The sequence below is a fragment of the Cyprinus carpio genome, chromosome B8 (genome assembly GCF_018340385.1).
Source record: "Cyprinus carpio isolate SPL01 chromosome B8, ASM1834038v1, whole genome shotgun sequence".
NCBI lineage: Eukaryota > Metazoa > Chordata > Actinopteri > Cypriniformes > Cyprinidae > Cyprinus > Cyprinus carpio.
The window spans coordinates 22,730,489-22,754,860 of record NC_056604.1 but is presented as its reverse complement, the minus strand read 5'-3'; the positions used below and the strand labels follow the sequence as shown (position 1 = coordinate 22,754,860).

The 24,372-nt window shown below is 38.8% G+C and overlaps 1 protein-coding gene across 2 annotated transcripts in view; it reads left to right on the top strand.

Annotated features, from left to right (window-relative positions):
• Positions 1 to 24,372, top strand: part of LOC109061020 (prickle planar cell polarity protein 3-like) — a 50,826-nt gene that overhangs the window by 1,158 nt on the left and 25,296 nt on the right. The window contains exon 2 of one of the 2 annotated variants that reach the window (XM_042730152.1): positions 5,362 to 5,444. In XM_042730152.1, the coding sequence (XP_042586086.1) occupies positions 5,362 to 5,444 (83 nt within the window). Of the gene's footprint in view, positions 1 to 5,361; positions 5,445 to 19,415; positions 19,974 to 24,372 lie in introns of those variants that run through there. The other variant, XM_042730153.1, reaches the window with a different exon arrangement.

The following is a 24,372-nucleotide window of genomic DNA, read 5'->3' as shown; positions in this document are numbered from 1 at the left end:
ATTGGATTTGATTATTTTGAATGGATTAGAAACTCTTTGTTTCCTGAAGCGGCTCTATGTAATGTGTTGATACAGATGTTTACCAGATGGTCTTAATCTTGTAGTCATGTGTATAAAAATGAAATGAATGGAGATCATTTGATATTGTCCTTTTAATTTTGACCAGGAGTCACAAGCAAGTGTCTTGACATATGAGAACAGACACGTGACCTTTCGACATTCAGATTTTGTCCAGAACCTCCTTGTATATGCCATACTAACTATTATCCAGAAAGTCTTACTGTGTCCGACTCAGCACGAGTTAACAATGATGGTGGGCCTCATAAAACTTTTTAGAAGTGTTTTTGAGCTTCTGACCTCTTCTAACTGTTGTCATGGTCACAATCGAGAGGAAATTTCCCCTGAGGGTGTGGACAGGAAGACACCCCGAGGGCATCCTGTCTCACCGTCACAGACGGGACAAAAAGGTGACTCAGACGCCAGTTTTCTACATAAAACATGTCATAATTAATTTGATTATGCTCTCTTTCACACTATCGTTACTATGCAAACATATCCTCACAGTAATCTGCTATGAGAGATAACTCTGCTAATATGAACACTGGTTGTCAAGTCATTGTTTGTACTTTTAGTTGCTTTTTTTACTTGCTTTATTCTTTGTACATTTCTTACATTCAGTACTTCCTTTACTTGCATTTTTATTTACATTTATGCAGACACTTTTATCCAAAGTGACTTCCAGTGCATTCAGGCTATACATTTTTTTTTGCCCGTATGTGTGTTCCCTGGGAATTGAACCCACGACCTTTTGCGCTGCAAACGCAATGCTCTACCACTGAGCCACAGTAATTTTTTTCAACTTTTTTTTTTTTTTTACTTCCATTACCTTTCTCACTTTCACTGCATTCCTTTCTCAGGTATTTTCATTTTTGTACTTTTGCTACTTATATTATTATTATTATTATTTTACTTAAATTACACTTACAGTACTTTACATACTTGAATTACTTTCAGCACTTTCATTATTTGCATTACTTTCTTTACTTGTTTGCGTCACTTGTTACTTTTATTACTTTAATTTTCATATATTACTTTTGTTACTTTCCTTGCTTTACATACTTGCGTTAATAGTGTCACTTTTAGCACTTTTGTTATTTGCTTCACGTTCCTTATACTACTTTCCTTTACATTCTTGAATTACTTGTCTTATTTTTAACACTGTTGTTACTTACTTTACTTTACTTAGGCTACATTACTTGTGCCAGTTTTAGCATTTTTGTTACTTTGATTATTTCTAATACTTTCATTACATTACTTATTTTACGTAGTTGCATTACTATTGTTACACGCATTATTTTTGACACTGTCATTACTTGCTGTACTTTCCTTTATATACTTAACTTACTTGCGTTAGTTTTAGCACTTTTATTACTTAAATTACTATAATACTTTCCTTACTTTACATACTCAGGTTGCTTGTGTTAATAGGGTTACTTGCATTATTTTTGCCACTGTCATTACTTGCTGTACTTTCCTTTTATAAACTTAACTTACATGCGTTAGTTTTAGCACTTTTATTACTTAAATTACTATAATACTTTCCTTACTTTACATACTCCGGTTACTTGTATTAATAGTGTTACTTGCATTATTTCTGACACTGTCATTACTTGCTGTACTTCTACTTTATATACTTAACTTACATGCGTTAGTTTTAGCACTTTTATTACTTAAATTACTATAATACTTTCCTTACTTTACATACTCAGGTTACTTGTGTTAATAGGGTTACTTGCATTATTTTTGACACTGTCATTACTTGCTTTACTTTCCTTTGTATTACTTTCACTTCCTTGTGTTACGTGTGGCACTTTTAGCACTTTTGTTCTTACATTACTTGCTTACATTACTACTGTTACTTTTGTTGTTTACTTTACCTGTGTCACTTTTTGTACTTGAAAACCTACAAACTTTGTGTATTGTTGAAGGACTTTTGAGTAAGTCTGTGTAACCCTGATTAGACAAAATAAAACAAATTAGTTTTTCAAATAATGTATTACTTTCCTTGCTTATGTTACTTTGAGTACATTTGTTACTTTCCTCATTTGCATACTTTGGGTATTAGAGAACTTTTAAACTATGCATTGTGTAAATCCTTATATAACTGAATCTTGCTTTAGATAAAGTATTCTAAACTGGGATACAGGAAAGGTTATTGACAAAATAAATGTAAGAAAATAAATGTTATAAACAAAATGAACACAAACAAAAACAAACAAAACAAATTTGTTCTTGTCTTTTTCAAACCCACTTGTATACATTCATCAATATCTCATATATACTGCTCCAAGCTAGTTTTGTTTTTAAATGCACAATAGTACATTAAATCAGATCCATGAACATTAGCAGCTTTGGACCTGTACAGCAGGTTTTCTTCTTTATAACCACACCAGTTTGATGCCTGTGAAAATGGCAGTTTTGTTTCTCACAGAACTCTTGGGCTATCTACAGTTGTGTCTGTACAAGGTGACACAGGAACGTTTGTGATTTTTTTTTTTTTTTTTTTTTTTTTTTTTTTTTCTCTTCTCATACCTCCCCCTTCTTTCCTATTCATTCTTTTAAACAGGCTAATGCAATTAACTATTCAGTGAAGAAAAAAAACACTCAAAGATCCTCTCTCTCTCTCTCTCTCTCTCTCTGTCTCTCTCAGTAGTGAATAGCAGTGCTCTGGTCTTGATGGAGTTCACTGATCTTACAGGCAGTGTTTGTTTTAGCACTCGTGTCTCTCTCACACTCGCTCATCCAGACTGGGCTTTGTACTGATGTTCTGTCATGGTACGCAAAGCTTATTAGTGGTTCTTGTCTGCATAAATCTTGACAAAGAAATTCAAATGATGTTTGTTTAACAAAAATATATTGCTGCATTGCATTGTCATGTTGTTCTTAAAAATGTTAAAAAGCTTGTTTTTTGTCAAATAAAGTGCATTATCTATGTTTGTGCAAACCCATATTTTCTCCTGAAAGAAAATGTCTATTTTTGAGTACTCAGCAAATTGTGTTATGGTACTGTGATGGTATGATATATTCTTTTCTTTCTTGTTTTCAGAATGTTCCTCACACTTTCTCCCGGGTTCCCCCTCAGTACATGTGAGAGAGCAAACCAAGTGTTGTAGTTTTATGGCTGTTGTGTTACCATATATAGGCATGTTAAAGATTTAAAACACCCTAACTACGTCACTTGCAGGTTTTGAAGAACAAGTTCTCAGTTTTATTGCTTTATTTGTTCCCACAAACAAGTAGAAGTCCTTGAGGCTAAACTAAACCTGACATGGAGCTGTACAGTACTAACATCTCGATTTGTACATAATGCAGAGTTGCTCTTCAACGTTTTGGTGCTGTGTGTTTTGTTGGAGAAATTCGTGCTGCAGACCTAGAAAAACAGACCAGTCTTATTTAGGATATTAAATGTGTCACCAGCAAGACCATTCAAAACAACTTAGAGCAACTTATCTGCGACAACAGCAAAATAACTAAATACTGAAATGACTAAAAATACTAAATGCAATTGTAATTTATTTTTACTAAAAATTTATGAATGGCACACTTTGTTTGCTAAGATTCTCAAGTGCACAGCTAGTGGACACTATACAATCCCATAATGCCACGGGAGCTGGGAAGTTGCCAGATAAAAATAAATGAGTACAAATCTTTTTGGTTACATTATTCAAAATATCTTCTTTTGTGTTTTACAGATTAAAAGGAAAGTCATACAGGTTTAGAAAAGTAAATGATGACAGAATGTTCATTTTGGGGTGAACCATCCCTTTTACAAGGCCTGAGTGAATTATTTTCCAGATTGTTAGTATGTTACAGGTCAAAGGACAGTGTCAGCTGAGTGGGTGTAGCAAGTCCAGGAATGCAATTATACTACACACCTGCATACCTAAACAACATATTTAATTCATTAAGTTCATTGACGTTAATCTCTGTACACTCTGTATTATTCATGCAAAGACAGAAGTTGGTGATGTCACTTTGTAAGGAAAGACTTATAGATGCATGTCGCTCTCACACTACCCATCATGTTCTGACGCAGTCACAAAAACATCACGGAGCAAAGAGGACACTGAAAACACACTGACAGACAGACATGGTCTTAGCTTTCAAATTTTGTATTTTTTTTAAGTAACTCAAACAATAAATGGCATTTTGTGGCTCTTTAATGTGTCGTGACAGATCACTGTACTGCCTCGGTTCATATTTACTTAAAGCACAAAATAAACATGAATGAACATCAGAACATATTTTGTTTCAATCACGGAAAGATGTCGATATACAATTTTTCAAGGTAAAGTCCACCAAGTCTCCAAGTAATCTACTCTCCTGTCTGATTTGTTTGTTGGACACAGATTCTGCGTTTTGATTGGGCAGATCACCTGTCAATCAAGTTTTTTGCGAAGGGTCAGTTGAGAGTGGAGCTTCATATGAATATCTCTGTAGGGAACTGATTGTTTGCAGAAAATTTCATATGCCATTTTCTTTTAGGAACGGACACAGCCATTTGTACATTTTATGGGACTGGCTACATTTCCAGCTATTTTTTGCTGTACAAAACAGCTTGCTGCTTGATATCGCAAACATGTGTTTTACCATTTTATTTTAATATATGATCTTAATTATGAACACACTGGTTTGTAGAGCAAACATTTTGACCTTTTAATGCACTTTGGTCTTCTTGTTATTTCCCTACAGCAGCTTATGAACCAAAAATCTTGCACATTCACAGAAAATAGCTTACTTCTGCATTGAAAAATAAAGTGTATGGTTTACAGCGGTAGCCAAGGAAACACAATATTGCGGCTGTTCCATAAGCGCCACCTGCCGTCAGAGAGCGAATGCATTTTTAGAATAATTTCACAAAGCTAAAAAAAGACCATTGTGTTTGCCGTAAATCTTGAAATTATGCAATTTAATTAAAATAATTAAATGCTCATGTATGTAGCATCTTTTTTAGAATGTCATTTAAAAACAATGGTCGCCTCTAATGGTTGTCTGTTCAAGAGAATTAAGCAATCTGTATCAGTATCGGCCAATATGCTTGTAAAAAAATTGGCAATCGTAATTCGCCATTAAAAATGATGTAAGGTTTTGTAGTAGTAGTCTATACTTATAGCCTATGATCCATAGTCATAACTTTCACTGACCATTAAGAGTAAGTCGAGCAAGTGTGTACACTTGCTCCACTCAAACTGAGAGACTATACAACCACACAAACACACATGCATTTTGAATAACAATGTATATTTGAATGTGGCTGTAAATGGGATGTAAATTATGAGTGTGTGTAATTGTGTCCTGCAGATAGACGCTGAGGATCCGGACCGGGGGCAGCCGTGTATGCGCTGTGGAGAACAGTGTCCTGGCTTCCGCATGCATGGATGGAGGTAAGACTGCGGTGCTAAAACTTGAGGAAAGACCCAGAAGGAAGGCTATAAAAACTTCCTTGTCCTCCCTTTTTGCTGTATTTTTGTCACTTCTGATATATGTACTACAGGATCCGACCCTTTACTTACTTTTGAAGGACATTCGTCCCAGGCCTGGGAATGTGCAGACGGAAACATAACATCCTCAGACATAACATCTTGGAGAATTGTTTTAGTTATGCATTTGTTTTGAAATTAAGTTGCAGAAAAGGAAAGGAGTGAAGATGGTACTGATAAACGACAGTCTGTGAGAACCAGATAAGTGTGTGTGTGTGGAGTGAGACCTGGGATTCTTGTGTGTAACGTGACACATCTAATCATATTTCCAGAGCAGGTAATGAAAGCCATGCAGTGTTTACACTGAGCACACTTCACTTTTACACCATTAGACAAGCATCAGCTGAAGAATGAAGAGCGTCAGTGTAGCTGTAGTGCGTGTTTGTGTTCTCTGCTCTCTAATGCTGTTCTCACTATAATATTGTGGATTCTTGATTGTTATATCTGGGAATGAGTTTATGACTCCAACATTATCCACATGTAAACAATCCAGATCACTTGGCGTCAGCTGGTAAATGTGCCTGCTTGGCTGTTTAACAGATGCTGTTCACTTTCTCTTGTGTCAGTTCCAACATTTCACAGACATACAGACTTGTGAATGAATAATACACAAAATACTTTCTGTTCAGCGCTGTAGATTATGTTTCCATCAGATTAATTTCAGATGTCAGGAATAAGAATCCAAAGGGCGGTATGTGACGTTAATACATGCCAGCTCTTGATCCTTCTTTTTGTGTGCATTTTTCGTAAACATCACAAATGGACCATGTGACTGCTGTAGTTTAGCTGCCTTAGAAGTCTCTGTTTTCAGAATCACTTGCCGATTTCTTCATCAGCTACTGCAATAATTGAATCTGTTTAGTTTTTATGCACCACTGTAAAAAAAAAAACAAAAAAAAATTATGGCAAGTTCTGAGAGGTTTTACTTTTGTGCGACACCATATCAACACTAATAGGTGTCAGTATAAGACCACTGTTGTATAAGGGCATAAAAGGGTTCAAATATATATTTGACTGAAAGCACAAATGTATGTCCTCACAGTTTAGGGTCATATTTTGACCACTTGTTTAAACGTACACACACACACACACACTTTAAAAAATGCTGGGTTAAAAACAACCCAACTTGGGTTATTTGGCAACCCAGCGCTGGGTAGATATTGGACAGTACACATGCTGGGCTATTTTGACCCAGCTGATTGGGTTACACATCTTTACCCAGCATGCTGGGTTGTTTTAAGTAAACTATTGTTTAAAAAAATATTATATTAATGGCTTAAAATGGACTGGAAATGAAAAATCACACAGAATTTCTAGAAGCAACAGCATTACTCAAAAGATGAACATTTATTATTAAGCAAAGAACACTTATGGACAAAATGCAAGATGAATTTAATTTATTTTGGTAAATAGAGCATAGTTTACAATATTACACACGTTTAAACTCTTCATGATATGTTTGCAGATATTTAAGAAACATGCTAAGTTAACATACTTGTTTAGAAAAACAATGCTACAGTCAGTTATTCTCATTTGAAAATGTGCGTTCCGGGCCGGAATGTCCAGCTTTGTTTTGGTTTGTGAAACCCGCCCACTGCCAGTTGTGTTTCAGCACCCCGGGCTGCCAGTTGGCAGAAAACACAGCGTATTTCATTTCATTCAGCGTCAAGTGCGCTCGTTCCTGTTTGTGTCGTCAATCTGGCAACTTGCGTGCGTCAAGTCTGAGAAGGAGGGGCCGGTTGAAAAAAAACCCCTCTCCAATATTTTGAATTTGCACTGCAATACCTAGTACAACCACTCTGTGTCAATCCTACATACAGCACCTTTAAACTCAGTACTATAATGAATAAAATCCATTTATGTTTTGCAAGACAAAAGGTGTTTCCATCATGCAAAGCGACCGCTGCTGACGCAACTGACTGACATCTCATCCTTGCATGTTGCATAAAATAATACAATTTACAGGGCAGTAAAGACTTTTTAAATTAAATGAAAAGTATACAAACCTTTATTTCGCTGAAGAACTGCACAAAATCGGCGGCACTGAGAACCGTCTCAACCTGTAGTGGATTTAAAAAGCCCGCCCTCAGACTGTAACTCAGCAGCTGGGTTGTTTCCTTTGGAGCTCAACCCAGCGGTTGGGTAGAAAAAAAATAACTCTGTGTTAAAAATGATCCAACAACTTAGTTACAGAAAAACTACCCAGCACCTGGGTAAAAAAAAAATATTAAAAACAACCCAATAAAATGACACAACAGGCTGAGCCTAGCATTTGGGTTAAAAAAATAACCCATTATTTTTAGAGTGCACACACACGCCTCAGAAACACTTACCTTCAACTGGCAGCTGGTGTGTGAAGAAGCCAGACAATGACCTGGAACAAATGCTAAAGGACATGAGGCATTCCAGTGAGTTCAAAGGTGTGTGTGTGTGTGTGTGTGTGTGTGTGTGTGTGTGTGTGTGTGTGTGTGTACTGGTAAGAGGACGCAAATGTGTATAATGACATGGGTGCTACAATGTAAACATGGTTTACGAGGACACTTACTGTGTCCCCGTAAAACAAAAGGCTTAAAAAACATACAAAATGGTGTCTTATGAAATTCAAAAATTGCCAGTACTTTTCTAAGTATGCTTGTGTGTGTGTGTGTGTGTGTGTGTGTGTGTGTGTGTGTGTATACATACCTATATGTTGGAGGGAAAATCGTTTCATGAATTTAAAAAAAAATTATAAAAATTTAATAATGTTAAAAAAGTTAATGAATAAAGTAAATAATATATTTTAAAAAAATTCATCAATTGAATAAATATGAAAAATCGATTTAAAATGTAGACTTGAGAAATGTACGAGATATGTTACCTTGGTAACTAACTAAAATAAGTACTAAAATTACTACAACTGCAATAAAAACAAATTAAGGCATATTTTATAAAAAGAAATATAAAAAAATGAATAAAAATTACAAAAGTACATAGCAAAATCACTTAAATTAAAATTATAATGAAAACTAAAAAATATATATAAAAATAGATAATTTAAAAAAATGAATAAATACTGACAGTGTATATAAATAATACTAAAATAACACTGATTTGGAGTAGCATTAGTCTGACTTCCTCTTTATATTTACATAATAAAGCATGAAGTCTATGGTATGTCCTCATTTAGTCCCTGATGTACTATAAAAACCAATGCAAACTTGATAGCATGTGTATCTTAATGATATTATCTCTTGGGGATTGTATCATTCTGAAGCACAAAAAAATAAATAAAATTGCAAGTTAGCTTAATGAATATATAATTTCAGATGTAATTTGGTTGTGCATCAATGCTGAACTACAGTGAAGTCAGTAATGTGGGGGTTGAAATTCAGATTTCTTTTTGAGATGAAACTGTGCTGGAATGTCTTTAATATGTTAATAATAGCCTCATTTCTTTTAACTGAACTCATACAGCATTGCCCTACATTTTCAAGTATTAGGATGCCATAGTAAATAAATATTGGACTACTATATAAACAAACACGCACTTTCCTCTTTTTAGGGGATGTGTCAGGACCTTATACTGCTATAAAAGAACAAGTGTGCATGAGATCTGTTCTCACCTTAAATTAGTGGGACGGCACTAGCTTTTGGCACCATTGCTCTGTTTTATTCCCATGTGTGTGTCTAAATTAACAGAGCAGAAAGTAGCCATAAATCATGTTACTGCACTCTTCAATCTCACGCCTGCGGTTCTGACCAGAGTCATACATCAGCATCAGGCGAAATTAATCTTTTGCCCATCCTTCACTAGGCCTGCATGATAAATCGTTATAAAATCGCGATCTCGATTCACCCTGTTCACGATTTAATTTTTAAATGACTTCGATTTAAAAAAAAAAAAAAAAAAAAAAAATCAGCCTTTATTTTGAAAGGACCGCTCTCACAGGGCTTCACCCTCAGCCAACGACAAAGCGCCTTTTAGTCTCGTCTTTCACTCGTCGAGCGAGCGCGGTAGTTCGGAAATAAACAAAATGGATATTGATGAAAACCCAGGTCCTTGTGACGAGAATCAGCCAACCACTCAGTCTCAACTTGTTCCGAAAAAAAGGCTCACATTCGGTGGTGTGGAAGTATTTTGGATTCAAGCAAGAAGACGAGGGTCAATTTGGTGTGATTTGCAAGGTATGCTTTGCCCTTGTTGCAGCACCGCAAGGTAACACCACAAACCTTTACCAGCACCTCAAACGTCACCACAAAGTGCAATATGATGAAGCAGCCGTACAAGGCAAGAGATCCGAAAGTCGTCCAAAAATGCAGACATCTATTACGGACACCTTGCACAATGCGACGCCATACCCACATAACTCCAGTAGGAGTAAGGAAATAACAGAAGCCATTGCTTACCATCTAGCAAAAGATATGATTCCAATATACAACGTAGAACGTGACGGATTTCAAAAGATGATCCATACATTGGACAAACGCTACTCAATACCATCCCGCAACTATTTTTCATACGTTGCACTGCCAGCTATGTACAAGAAAGTGCGGACTGTAGTCGAGGCAGAAGTGCAGCAAGCGGATTATTTTTCAGCAACGACGGATTTATGGTCCAGCCGAACAATGGAACCGTACATGAGCCTTAAGGCCCGTTCACACCAAGGACGATAACTATAAAGATAACGATAAAGATATAGTTCTAAAAATCGTTTTCAGTATTAAAGAACAGCAGCGTCCACACCACAACTATAACGATAAAGACAAAGAAAAACGATATCGTTGGAATCACTTTCAAAACGATTTTTTTCCAGCTGATGAACGATAAAAAATTTGACAGCCAATCAAAATCCATCCTGTTGTAACGCGCTCGAGAATTTAAAGCGCCAGACGAGCGTGCGCGCTTAGAATAAACAGAAGATATCGTTAGCTGGTGTGGACGCCAATATCGTCAACAATATACTTAACATCGCACTGATCAATACAGAAGACACGTTGTAACACCTGTCCACTTCATAGCGATTGATTTCACCATGAAGAGCAAGTGCCTACAGACTTCTTTTTTCCCCGACGACCACAAAGGTGAGATCTTGGCACAGGGACTGAAGGATGCCCTAGCATCTTGGAGTTTGGAAGAGGAGAAAAATGGCATGTATAACAACAGACAATGGATCAAACATAGTGAAGGCAATCTCCATCAACAAACTGGACCAGGGCTCCAATGTTTTGGCCATAGGCTACATCTGGCAATTGGTGAGTTGGTGTGTGTGCGCGTGTAAGTTAACTGACTCTGTGTGTGTGTGTGTGTGTGTGTGTGTCTGTCTGACTGACTGTGTGTGTTTAACTGTGACTGTGTGTTTAACTGTGACTGTGTGTCTGTCTGACTAACTGTGTGTGTGTGTGTGTGTGTGTGTGTGTGTGTGTGTGTGTGTGTGTTTGTCTGTCTGACTGACTCTGTGTGGGTGTTTAACTGTGTGTGTGTGTGTGTGTGTGTGTGTGTGTGTGTTTAACTGTGACTGTGTGTGTGTGACTGTCTGTCTGTCTGTCTGTGTGTGTTTAACTATGTCTGTGACTGTGTGTGTGTGTGAGAGAGTGAGTGTGTGACTGTCTGTCTACTAAAAGGCCAGCAATTAAAGACAAGGTGCCGCTTTATATACAACATAAATTATTAGTTTTTGATACTGCAACTGCACTTCAATGGCCAATTGCTCCTTTTCTTTAGACACTGAACCCTCAGAATGTTGAATGACGTTTCAATTAGCCTATTTAGAGCCATGTTCAGGCCATATTCAGCGCAGTGCGTTAAACTTCTATTTTTGGTAACCTACTTGAATGGCCAGTTGAATGTTAATTGTACAAAAGGCAAGCAGTTAAAGAGTGTTTCTTCTTTATTCATTGAAGCCTCATTGTTTACAGGCTTGTGGTGATGTGCAATGTTCTATAGGTGCCAAAACAAATATTTTTGGTACTTCCAATTTGTTTTGTTTTTTGTCATGGTTCATGTGTGCAATAAACATTACATTTCATGAGAAAAAAAATCGTTGTAGAGAATCGTGATATCAATTCTAAGCTAAAAAATTGTGATTCATATTTTTCCCAGAATCGTGCAGGCCTATCCTTCACTCTTCACATACTACAAACTAATCCGGAGAACAGAACCAATCACATCTAGATCTGCAACAACATGGCTTTAATCTGTCTATGTGCTGCTTTAATCTATGCGCAGTCTTCAAATTCTGCTCAACAAGCTCTTTAAGCATTTTGTGTAAAAATGAGCATTTTTTGCAGTGACGTTACTGTCCATCACTGTAATGTTTCTTTTTCATATTCTACCCATTGTGCCTTGTTTCTTTTCTTCACAGACTTTTTCCCCCATGTCCACCCATCTGGCCCCCTATTTTGTGTCCTAATCCCTCCTGTCAGACTAATACGATTAGTCCTTTCAGGTCCTTCTGCTGCCAGAATGCAGGAATAGAGGCATCAGACTCCCACACTTCCCCTGCTCTCTGAAGAGTTTCCCTCTCCTGTCTCACTGCTTCTTAATTTAGTCATTCACTCACTCTCATTTCCCTCCATTATGTCACACATGTTTTTCTTTAGATCGGTGTGGGCGAGTAACAATGCTACCTACTGTACTCGTAATATTCATTAGTATTCTGACAGTAGTTTAGCTGTTTTCAGTCTAGATGGTGTTTCCAATAACTTCTTTTTTTCTTCTTCCTCTTCTTTATTAAGCGCCTCTTATTGCAAGTATATGGAAATATGGTTGTTACATGTTGTGTTCCCAAATGCAGTTTTTTAAAATAAAAATAGAGTGTATTCTGGTTTTTAGTTGCTAAATGAATGTATTTTATGTGGTCACCTTAATTGAAACACAAGGTCCTTCACCTGCACTGATTAAATAATAGCTTCAATGCATTGAGTCTAGCTGATGTCTTTATAAGGTGGCTTGACTGTAGTTGACCTACTTTAAATTCTGAATAGCTTGTGGCTCAGCAAGGTACAGTGTCAAGGAAGCACCTCAACAGCTTTTCATGTGTATAATCTGATGTTTATTGCTTTATTAATTCACCAGTGCACATGCACACAGATTCAGTGCTTCAGGCCAAACACAACACTCACTGGATGACAGGATAACATCACATGCTGACAAGAAATGCATTTCTGAGACGGCAGAGGCGCATGTTTTTGACACTAGAGCCAGAGGCGACGTGTTCGTGCTGATTATTTGCCCTTTAAAGATATTGTCTAGCAGACAGTAGGGTTGGATAGGATTCATTTGAGCAAACTGTTTGTTTCACTGAACTGGTAGAAGTGAATAACTCACTGGGATCACTCAAAACTATTTAAGAAATATATATTTCTTAGTTAATTATTGCTATATAAATATAGTTGTTGATCTATAAAAGATAACACATTTTGTGTTGTTTATGGTTGCAACATTTCAGCTGGCTAAAGGTGCGGGTACATTTACAATTAGTCATTGAATTTTCGATTTTTTTCCCCTTTTTTTCACATACAAAAATAACAAATCAAACAGCTGAAACATGAAATATTTATACGTTTTAATGGCCAGTGGTGATATCTTAGAGAGCAGAGTGGCTAATGGACAATATAAAGCTAATTTATACGATATCAGACTATTTAAATAAAAGAATTAAAAAAAAAAAATTGTATGAAAAAAAAAGATTTGTACTTTATATAGCAAGTTTTTGATTGTGTAGTCTTATTATAGTATTTTCACAAGTTACGAAATTGTTGAAATTAAAAACAGTAATAAAAAGGAAGCAAATACAAACCATACCAACAGTGCCATCTGAAATCTGGTAAGTCTCAGTGTTGTCCAAACAAAAGTGCTACTTCTGACACTTATCGGCCAAACAGAAAAACTTTTCGGCCAATGCTGATAATCAAAAGATATATAACCCTGAATTTATTAGCATGAACTGAAATGACAGTAACTTCACTGCATTACATAAAGGGCCAAATTTAATTTAAAAACACACTAAAACTCCATATTTGTGTGACTTAATTAGGTGTGATTTAGCTAGAAGGTGATTGTGAGATTGTGAGAGATCAAGATGGCGGCGCGAACACATCGCGAGGCTCAGCGTCTTACCAGATTTCGGATAATAGTGTTAATTTACCTGGTTATTTCATTCGTGTTCGCGCGATTCAGTTATGCGAACTACAGCTATAGTAAACAGTCACTTTTGGACATCAACAAACGGTGTTCCAACGTAGTTTTAGACCATCCTTTCGACTTCAGCGAACTCCCACCGGAGCTACTGAGATCACCGCGGACAAGCGGATCACTCGCACCGACCGGAAGTGCTCGGCGTCGGCGTCGAGACCGTAAACAAAGACGGGGAATGCGTGGAGGGCTGCGTGCTAAGCTAAGGCTAAATCCACATCGACCAGCTCTGCCCAGCATCTTCCTTGCCAATGTACGGTCTCTGATGAACAAGATGGACGAACTAAAGATCTGGACCCTCACACAGAAATGGCTTATGGACTGTAATGTTTTATGTTTTTCACTGAAACATGGCTCTGCAACGATGTCCCAAACAGCGTGGTGCATATGGATGGACGCTCTTTCTTCAGGGCTGACAGAGTAGCAGCAACCTCTGGTAAAAACAAGGGTGGTGGAGTATGCATTTATGTAAACAAATCATGGTGCACAGACTCTGTCATTGTTGATACCTACTGCTCTGCTGATCTGGAGTTCCTGATTATCAAGTGCAGGCCATTCTATCTACCACGTGAGTTTACTTGCATTATTGCTGCTGCAGTTTATGAACCTCCGGATGCTAATGCTAACGTGGCTATGAAAGAACTTTGTGCTGCTATTAGCAAGTTACAAACCCTGCACCCGGATGGAGCCTTTATTGTTGCTGGGGACTTTAATCACTGCACTTTAAGATCTGTTCTCCCTAAATTTCACCAAAATGTCTCCTGCACTACAAGGGGACATAAAACATTGGACCACGTTTATACTAATGTGACTGATGCCTACAAAGTCACACCCCTCCCCCACCTGGGTCAGTCTGACCACCTCTCTTTGTTCCTGCTCCCCCATGTATACCCCAGTCATCAAATGTGTGAAACCTACAATAAGGACTGTTAAAATCTGGCTGGAAGGTGCTGACTCCACTCTTCAACATCAATTCCAGCACACAGACTGGAGTGAGTTTGCTGCCCAGGCCACCACAGACTCTCAAATTAACATTGACATTTTACACCAACTCTGTCCTGGAGCACATCAACAGATGTGTGGGCAGAGTGACCACACACAAAAAAATAAAAATTTTCCCCAATCAGAAGCCCTGGATGAACAGAGAGGTTCGCCTCCTGCTCAAAGCAAGAGATGCAGCCTTCAGGTCTGGAGACCGGGAGGCTTACAGCTCAGCCAGAGCCAACCTGAGGAAGGGTATCTGCCAGGCCAAACTCGCACATAAACAGAGGATTGAAGAACACTTCAATTCTTCAGACCCCCGGCGTATGTGGCAAGGCATACAATCTATCACAGACTACAAACCACCTAACACTGTGCCCCCTCCAGCACTGCCTCCCTCCCTGACGAGCTCAATCACTTTTATGCTCGTTTTGATAAAAATAATAAGGAGATCTCACTCAAAGCTGAGCATCAATCCAGTGAACTGCCCCTCACACTCTCCACCTCAGCTGTTTACTCCACTCTGTGTAAGGTGAATGCACGGAAGGCAGCTGGACCTGACGGAATACCTGGTCGTGTGCTTAAAGCCTGTGCGGAGCAGCTGGCTGAGGTCTTCACGGACATTTTCAATCTGTCCCTGGCCCAAACAACTGTCCCCACTATCTTCAAAACCTCCACCATCGTACCAGTACCGAAACACTCCACTGCCTCGGTACCTAACGACTTCCGTCCCGTTGCACTCACCCCCATCATTGCCAAGTGCTTTGAAAGGCTGATTGCATCCCACTTAAAATCCTGTCTCCCTGCTACACTAGACCCATTTCAATTTGCTTATCGCTGCAATAGATCAACAGAGGACGCCATCTCAACGGCACTTCACTCTGCCCTCACCCACCTGGACAGTCAAAACACACATGTGAGAATGCTGTTCATTGATTTCAGTTCTGCATTTAATACTGTAATCCCTCCCAAGCTGATCTCCAAGCTCAGCCAGCTTGGAATCAGCACATCCATCTGCAACTGGATTCTTGACTTTTTGACTAACAGACCTCAGTCTGTTAAATTAGATAATCTCTCCTCCTCCATCATCACCCTGAACACCGGCGTGCCACAGGGCTGCGTACTGAGCCCTCTCCTGTACTCCCTATTCACCCATGACTGCGTTCCTGTTTATGGCTCCAACACCATAATCAAATTTGCAGATGACACCACGGTGGTAGGTCTGATCAAGGACGACGATGAGTCAGCCTACAGGGATGAGGTGCAGCACCAAGCTATGTGGTGTGCCACCAACAATCTGGAATTAAACACCCAGAAGACAAAGGAGATCATTGTGGACTTCAGGCGGGCTAGGAGTCATGCACACACACCCATCTACATCAACGGAGCTGTAGTGGAGCGTGTGTCGAGTTTCAAGTTCCTTGGCATCCACATCTCTGATGACCTCACCTGGTCCCATAACACCTCCACCCTGGTCAAAAAGGCACAGCAGCACCTTTACTTCTTACGGAGCCTTAGGAAAGTTCACCTGAATCCCAGGATCCTTGTGGAACTCTACCGCTGTACCATTGAGAGCATACTCACAAACTGCATCTCAGTGTGGTACAGCAATTGCTCCGCATCTGACCGCAAAGCACTCCCAGCGAGTGGTGAAAACTTCTCAACGGATCACCGGCACCCAGTTAACTTCCATTGAGAACATCTATCAGAAGTGCTGTCTGGGCAGGGCAAGAAACATCATCAAGGATGCCTCTCACCATAACCACGGACTTTTCACTCTCCTTCCATCCGGCAGACGTTACAGGAGCCTACGCTCTCGGACTAGCAGGCTCAGGAAGAGCTTCTTCCCCGAGGCCGTGACCCTTCTGAACGCGCCACACCACCAATCTAACCGGCACCTACTGTACTTTATTACTGCACTGGTCAAAGTACTTTACCTACATGTATTTGCACTACTCATATTTTGCACATACTGCACACTGTTCTAGTTATCGCACTGTAAACTAGTTGTTACTGTACAAAGCACAGTAAACTATTCTATAAAAATATAATTGCACTACTGTTTTTGCATAGAATTCATTTTAACAATACTTTTGCACACTCATCCAACTGTATTTATTACCACTGTTCTCACGATGCTGCTGTTCATAATGTGTATATATAATCCTACATTGCTCTGTTCATAATGTACATGCAATCCTACACTGCATTCCTATTTATATTCTGTATATACTCTGCTCAATACTTTATATAGCAACCCCACTGTACATTCTGTAAATCATAGCTTCACTTATTTTGCACTTTTTATGTATATAAAACACTATATTCTTGCACTTCTGGTTAGATGCTAACTGCATTTCATTAGCTCTGTACTTGTACTCTGCATAATGACAATAAAGTTGAATCTAATCTAATCTAAAATCTAAAATTGTGTGCCAGGATGATGAAATGACTGTGAACACACTGGTCCCAGAAAGCGTGCCAGCTGAGCACAAGCAGAGAGAGAGAGAGTGAGAGAGTGAGAGCAAGAGCGAGAGCATGGGTACGCACTGGAGAGGACATAATGTCACGCATGTCTGCTGGAGTACAAATTTAGATGTTGTCCGAGGCAGTTGTCATGAAGCTCCTGAGCTCCAGGTCATGATAAGAGAATCTGGCAGGATGATACTAGTTGAATTACCCGTGGAGAGTCAGGCAGCTATTACTCATCTGCTAATTGCTGCCATCATGACACCTGCACCAAAAAGTGTCCATCTGTTACTTAAACCATATCCCTCTATTACTCATCTTCAAGTCTGGAACTCTTTAGTACAGAACACTATTTATACTGCATTTTAAAAAAAAAATCTTCTTTTTTGTACTTCAAAAGCCTGACTCTAGGTAACAGGAAATTTGCATTATCAATATAGAGTGCATTGGTGCCCGCCCACTTTTTTCAACTGCGGTAGTTCTGGATGTATTTTTTCCATTTATAGGATAAAAATGTCTTCTTTAAACTGGTATAAGCCATGACCCAAATCTATGCTTTAATTTGAAGTAAAAAAGTACATGAAAAACAAACAAAAACACAAAGGTGCAAGACTGTGTACCTAAAAGTTTTATTAAAAGAACTACAATCGCATGAAGCACTGCAAATGAAATAATCAAAATGAAAGTGGAAAAAAAAGTGAAAGTGACATACAGCAAAGTATGGTGACCCATACTCAGAATTCATGCTCTGCATTTAACCCATCCAAAGTGTACACACACACCGTGAACACACACCAGGGGCAGTGGGCAGCCATTTATGCTGCGGCGCACGGGGAGCAGTTGGGGGTTCGGTGCCTTGCTCAAGGGCACCTCAGTCGTGGTATTGCCGGCCCGAGACTCGAACCTACAACCTTAGGGTTAGGAGTCATACTCTCTAACCACTAGGCCACGACTTCCCCACAAGGAAGAATGTGGAGAAATATAAAACCATTAATTTAAGTTGTTGGCTGTATATATACAAATACTTAACAACTTTATTACGTCATTTGTAGTGCTTCATGGGAGTGGGCGGGGCTGTAGGTCAGTTTTGCCATGCTTTGCTCACTGATGATGAATGTTGCGCTTGAAACAACACAAAGTCAAAGTGCGCAGGTTGCGCAGCCCTCCGAGTCCGCATAGAAAAGTTAGTACAAAGGGAAGAGATATTGATACGTAGTGTATTAAATATGTGAATTAGTTTATTGAGCCTTTTCTTTTAACAGTTTTAAACCTCAGTTACTGTGCGCTCTTGAAGAGAGTTTCATTGTTTTGACTGTAATAACCGAGCGCAACACACAGTTTGATTGCTGAATGGAGGATGACAGATAGCCGCAGCGGAAACAAAAGTTTATGTGAACTTGAATTTAACGACTTAAATATTAATCTGTACCTCACATTGAACTAAAGAACAGCTTCAGAACACTTGACATATAGTGCACAAAAACTTTTTGGTGCTTTATCATGTTTTTGTGCCTTTTGTGGTCCCCAACAACAAATAACAAAACCATAAAAAAAAAATCAAATATCGATCCTAATACCCCTACCGATAACCGAACTGATACAAATTACTATAATATATAAAATCTGCTAAACAATGTGGATGTCTTGTTCTTATTCTTTCTTCAGTTAGGACAATATAATTTCAATATACGCAAGCAATGCTTCACTGTTAGCAAAAATCAAAGTAGATTATCAAAATAATAATTTGTTATAGCCTGAAAAATTAATTAGTGCAGAAAAATTGTGAATTCCTTGTATATGAGTGATGTATATGGAGTACTCGCAATTAGAAAAAAATTGATCTTTATACTTGGCATGTTTTGACTTGACTGGACCACATCAAATATTCAAAGACTGACAAGCATGAAGAGACTGACAAACATGCTGACAGAGACCTTGTTAAAACATTCTGGCTGACGGATACTTTCTCCATTGATTGACATGCTTATTGAAACATAGCCCCATTCATTTGGTTACAGCAGCAGTCTTAGTGGTTGGATTTTTTGCATTTTCTTAAGACACTATGAGTGCCGCAGCAATATAGACCATTGTCAGTGGGGCACCATATTGAATGCAAGTGAATAGAGCCAATTTTTGGAGGATTTAAAAGCAGAAATTGAAGCTTATAGTTTTGTAAATATATAATATTCAAGCTCTAAAGCTGTTTAAATAATTTATAGTAATTTTATAGTTTGTGAAGTTGGATATAACTTTACACAGTAAAGGTTAGTAAGTTACACTAAAATCGTGTTAACATGCATATAGTTTACATCTTGTGACAAATTAGTATTTTAATGTTTATGAAATATAAATAAATGTTTATTTTTCTAAAGAAGAGGTGGGACAAATGGAAACTGAGCTGTCCATTGAGCTGAGTCCATTAAAGACAGAATATTCTTTTAAGATGAAAGAGGCAAATACATCCTCATTATCACATGAGCTGCCTGTTACAGATGAGAACATGTTTGAAAAATGAAATTGGAAACATGTTGTCGGTGAGGGAGGAGGCAGAGGGGAGGGATTGTGAAGGAAGCCACCTATTGTTTGGGTCCAGTGTTGGCTTCAGCGGCCTGAGGGGGGAGAATCAGAGAAGCAGAGAGGACTGTCATTTGACTCGGCTCAAGCAGATGACGTTTTGTTCACTACGAGGTCACTGAAGAATGGGGAACTTGCTTAAAACACCTTAAGTTTGAACAATTCGACATCTTACTGCTCTTAAAAAGCCAGATGAAAATGGATTTTGCTGTGTCATGGACTACACTGTGATCAAGGTAATAAACTCTGGATACTGATGACTTGGTGTTTGGTTACCTAGAATATGATCTTGTCAAGCGAATCAATTCGTTTTGTGTTTGAACTCGTCTGACAGGAAGTTCGTTCAGTCATAACAGCAGTAGCGATGGTGATGGTGATGAATGATGATGTAGTTTGGCAGTTTATTCTGTGTTAAATAATGTCTTAAATTTTATGAACATTCCCACTCAGATTTTTCAAACAAATATCTTAGGAATGCAGAAGTGCAGCTTTTTAATAAAGTTTGCATGATTACTGTACTATAGACGGAAAAAAGTTTCTAAAAATGGCAGATTTAATCCTTCACATTAAGATATTCACATTCCATTAATTTTCTTTGATAATTAAGTTGCATTATTACTGTACTGTAGGGAAAAATTGTCCGAAAGTGGCATTTATTGTAATTCTTGTACTTTAAAATGTTCTCCAGATCATTTGCTTTAAACTAAAATTATTGAAAAGGAGTTATTATGAAAATGCTGCCTTTTATCGTAGCTTTTCCATACAATAAGTGATTATTATTTTCTGCCAAGTTCAATTGTAATTTTGCTGGGTTTATAAAAAGAAAAAAAAGAAAAGAAAATAGGAGGTTAGGGTCTGAGCCTCTGTAAGTTTGCTAAACAAAGTGATATCAGTACACTAACATATCTTAAATGTGAAATCCAAAACCATTGTGCCATTTAAAATGTTAAATTGATTCATTAAAATTTTTTGTTGTTGTTGTTTTTTGTTTTTTTGGATTAAGTCTTGCCTAGGACAGCAAGTAAGCCAATATTTCAATAAGTTTAATTCAGCGGTGACTACAGCCTGCCCAGAGTGTCAAACTGAATGAGATAAAAGATAAAAATTAAGTCAGTCTTTAATTATTGCCAGACAGATTTGACTTTTACATGATTTGTTAGCAATGGTTTTGATACGGTGCAATAGTTTTATACCTTACCCTTAATTTCTTAATAGTCTTGTATAAGAGTCTTAGTATAATCTAATTCTCAATAGTTTTTTTTTTTTATGTTTAGGCTTTTAGAATCCCCCTCCCCTCCCCACCAAAACAGAGGGTATTGTACAGCTATTGTACCCTATTAAGCATGGGCCGGTATGAGATTCTGAAGGTATGATAACCTTAGATAAAAATATTATGCTTTCACAGTATCATGGTATTGCGATTATAGCCCTAAAATATGTTATTTTTAAATGTCTGGGTAAAAAACAAACTTTTTTTCCCCCACTGAACACAATATATTTTATTTTTAAGAAACATATAGAACATTTTAGAACAGTAAATTGGCCAATTAGTATGGACTGGAGCTGGCTCTTGAGTGGACTCTGAGTGCTCCCGGACTGGAGCGGGTTTATGACTCTAAAGGCTCCCGGATTGGAGCAGATTCATGAATGGACTTTGAAGGCTTCCGGACTAGAGCGGGTTCATGAGTGGACTCTGAAGGCTCCAGGACTGGAGCAGGTTCATAACTGGACTCTGAATGCTCCTGGACTGGAGCGGGCTCTTGACTGGACTCTGAAGGCTCCCGGACTGGAGCAGGTTCATAACTGGACTCTGAATTCTCCTGGACTGGAGCAGACTCTGGAGTGGATTCTGAAGGCTCCTGGACTGGAGTGGGCTCCTGAGTGGACTCTGAGGCAGGCTCCTGGGAAGCTGGAGTGAACTTTGAAGTGGTCCATGCACACAGAACAGCCCTAAGGTGAAAAGTGAAGATGGCTTTCTTGACTAAGGGAGCAGCAGAGAAATTGGGTGGCTCTGTGGTCGAGACAAGGAGAGCAGGTTGCTCAGTAATGGCCTCTATGCCAATAGCAGTTAGAGCGAGAGGCTCTGTGCACTGTGCTCAGTAATGGCCCTCATGGCAGTAGCAGTGAGAGTGGGTTGTTCAGGCTGTTCTGGAGCAGGTGGCTCAGGGGCCTCTGGGACCATCGGACTTGGAACCACTGGAGTCGGGTCCCCCAGGACCATCGGACTTGTTAACAGCCTAGAGATGCCAGCAGCTCGCACAGACCTCAGCGGTGGGTCCGCCAAACTGGAAGCCAGCCTTAAAAGCCCTGGGCCCACCCGGTGAAGAGTTTTTGGACTGGCTGCCCTCTTGTGAAGAGGCTCTGGACTGGCGGCCATAACAGGAAAAAGCTCCTCCTGTTCAGGAACTGACTGTCTACCATTGTGGGCTAGAAAGTCCACAAATGCAAAAGACAGGTGCTTAGTGCCGTACCTCCTCGAGGTGCTGATGGGCTTATCAAGGGCATAAGAAAACAAGTTCTTGAGAGCCACATCATTATACTCCAGCCCCTCCGCAGCAGTCCTGAATTCCAAGGCGAATTCCCTCAGGTCAATCCCAGTCCCAGAACTCAATGCCAATAATTGGAGCATACGTTGGTAGAGAGGGCTGCTGGTAGTGAGGGCTGGCAGTGGAAGGTTGATCATTCTCCGCTGAGTCCTCATTTGGCTGATCCGTTCCATCCCAGAACCAGAAGAGAGATGAGGTGAGGAGTCAAAGATATTATAATATAAAGATAAGATAATATAATATAAATAAAGAAAATAAAGAGATAAATGAGGAGGGTAACGAGGGAGACACAGGTGGAGCAACTGAAACAATAATGAGGTGACAATGGGAGGGGACAGACAATAAGGCAGGAGAGAGCACATGGCACCAAACAAACACAACACAAGCCGTGTGCTCACACAAAACCACAGGAGTGCCCTCTGGTGGCTGTCTTATGCACTCCAGCTGCAGACTGTGACCACCACCTCACACCCTTAAACCATGTACTGGATACTGATGTACTATGTACTGTACACACACATGCTCACACACAGACACACGTTGGGTTTCCTGGTTTTACGGGGACGTTCTGTAGATATAATTGTTTTTATACTGTACAAATTGTATTTTCTATCTGCTTACTCTAGACCAGTGGTTCCCAACCTTTTTCAACAAGCGGCCCACACATCCAAACACATATGTTTGCGCGGCCCACTGCAAAAAAATTAACTGGCCCCTCTCTTGTTGGGTTAATAACTTAGTACTCAGAAGCTAGATTGTTCACTGTATTTATTGAATGAACTAGGGCTGTGCAATATGGACAAAAAAAAAAAAACCTATTGGGATTTCTTTGATCAATTTTGCGATTTCGATTTTAATCACAATTTTGACACACACAGATATGCTTTACAGTCATAAATGCATTCAGGATGAATTTGAAACATATTTCCAAAAAAGAAAACAATTATAGCTTTATCAAAAAGTTGTAACGTCTCTAGAACAGACATAAGTCAAAATAATCACTATAGTAAAGGTGTAACAAAATTTCTAGACTTATGGCAAAAAAAATATAAATAAATAAATCCTGTGTCCAGGGACTTTTTTTTTTTCTTTTTTGCCATACATTGTTCATAGAGCTCATTAATTGTAGCGGTGCCTCAGGTGTTGAAATAGATTTGTTATACATTATACAGGTTCACACGTACTCCGTCAGCAGTGCGTATACAGTATATGTGTATGCGGTGCAGAAGCAGCAGCAAGAGCGCATTGATGTAAAGCGAAAGTACATTAAATTAATACGCGAGCGCGAATCTCTCTGCTCGCACGCAGATTTCCTTTGCTTTGTCACAAAACCAGACATGCTTGCTCAGATACACGCTGCTCTCGCCCGGAGAAAGTGTGCGCACTTAAAATGTGTCTCCTCTCACTTAAACTGCGTCCTGTGCATTCACAACTCTCTCTATGCTCATGTGCTAGATATTAATTATTTTCGCACGTTTTAATTTATATACTCATACCCCCAGCATTTTGAACACTCTGATCCGTTAACATGGGCTCGGAAAAAAAAGGCGCATCACAGACAGTGTGTGAACCTGGAGTCATGTAGGCATATTCCCAGTCTGTTCTTTTCTCGCGCTAGACGCGTTGCATTCTGATTAGATCGGATGGCATACTGCGGGAGGTCAGGGCTGCGGAAAATCATGCTATAAAGCGATTTAGAAATCGTGCACGCTCAAATCGTGATTTTATGACGATTTCTATCGCACAGCCCTAGAATGAACTGGCAATGAACAGAAAATAACTCGGGCTTATTTAATTATATATATATGTATATATATATATATATATATATATATATATATATATATATATATATATATATATATATATATATATGAAATTATGTTATTATGTTATGACTTAGACATTTTTACATATATTAACAATATTATTATTTATTTTAATAGCAATTGGCGGCCCACCTGCAATACTATCGCGACCCACTAGGGGGCCGCGGCCCACAGGTTGAAAACCACTGCTCTAGACCTACCCCTCACACAAAACTTTCTGCTATTTTAGATTTTCAAAACACTTAATTCTGTATGATTTA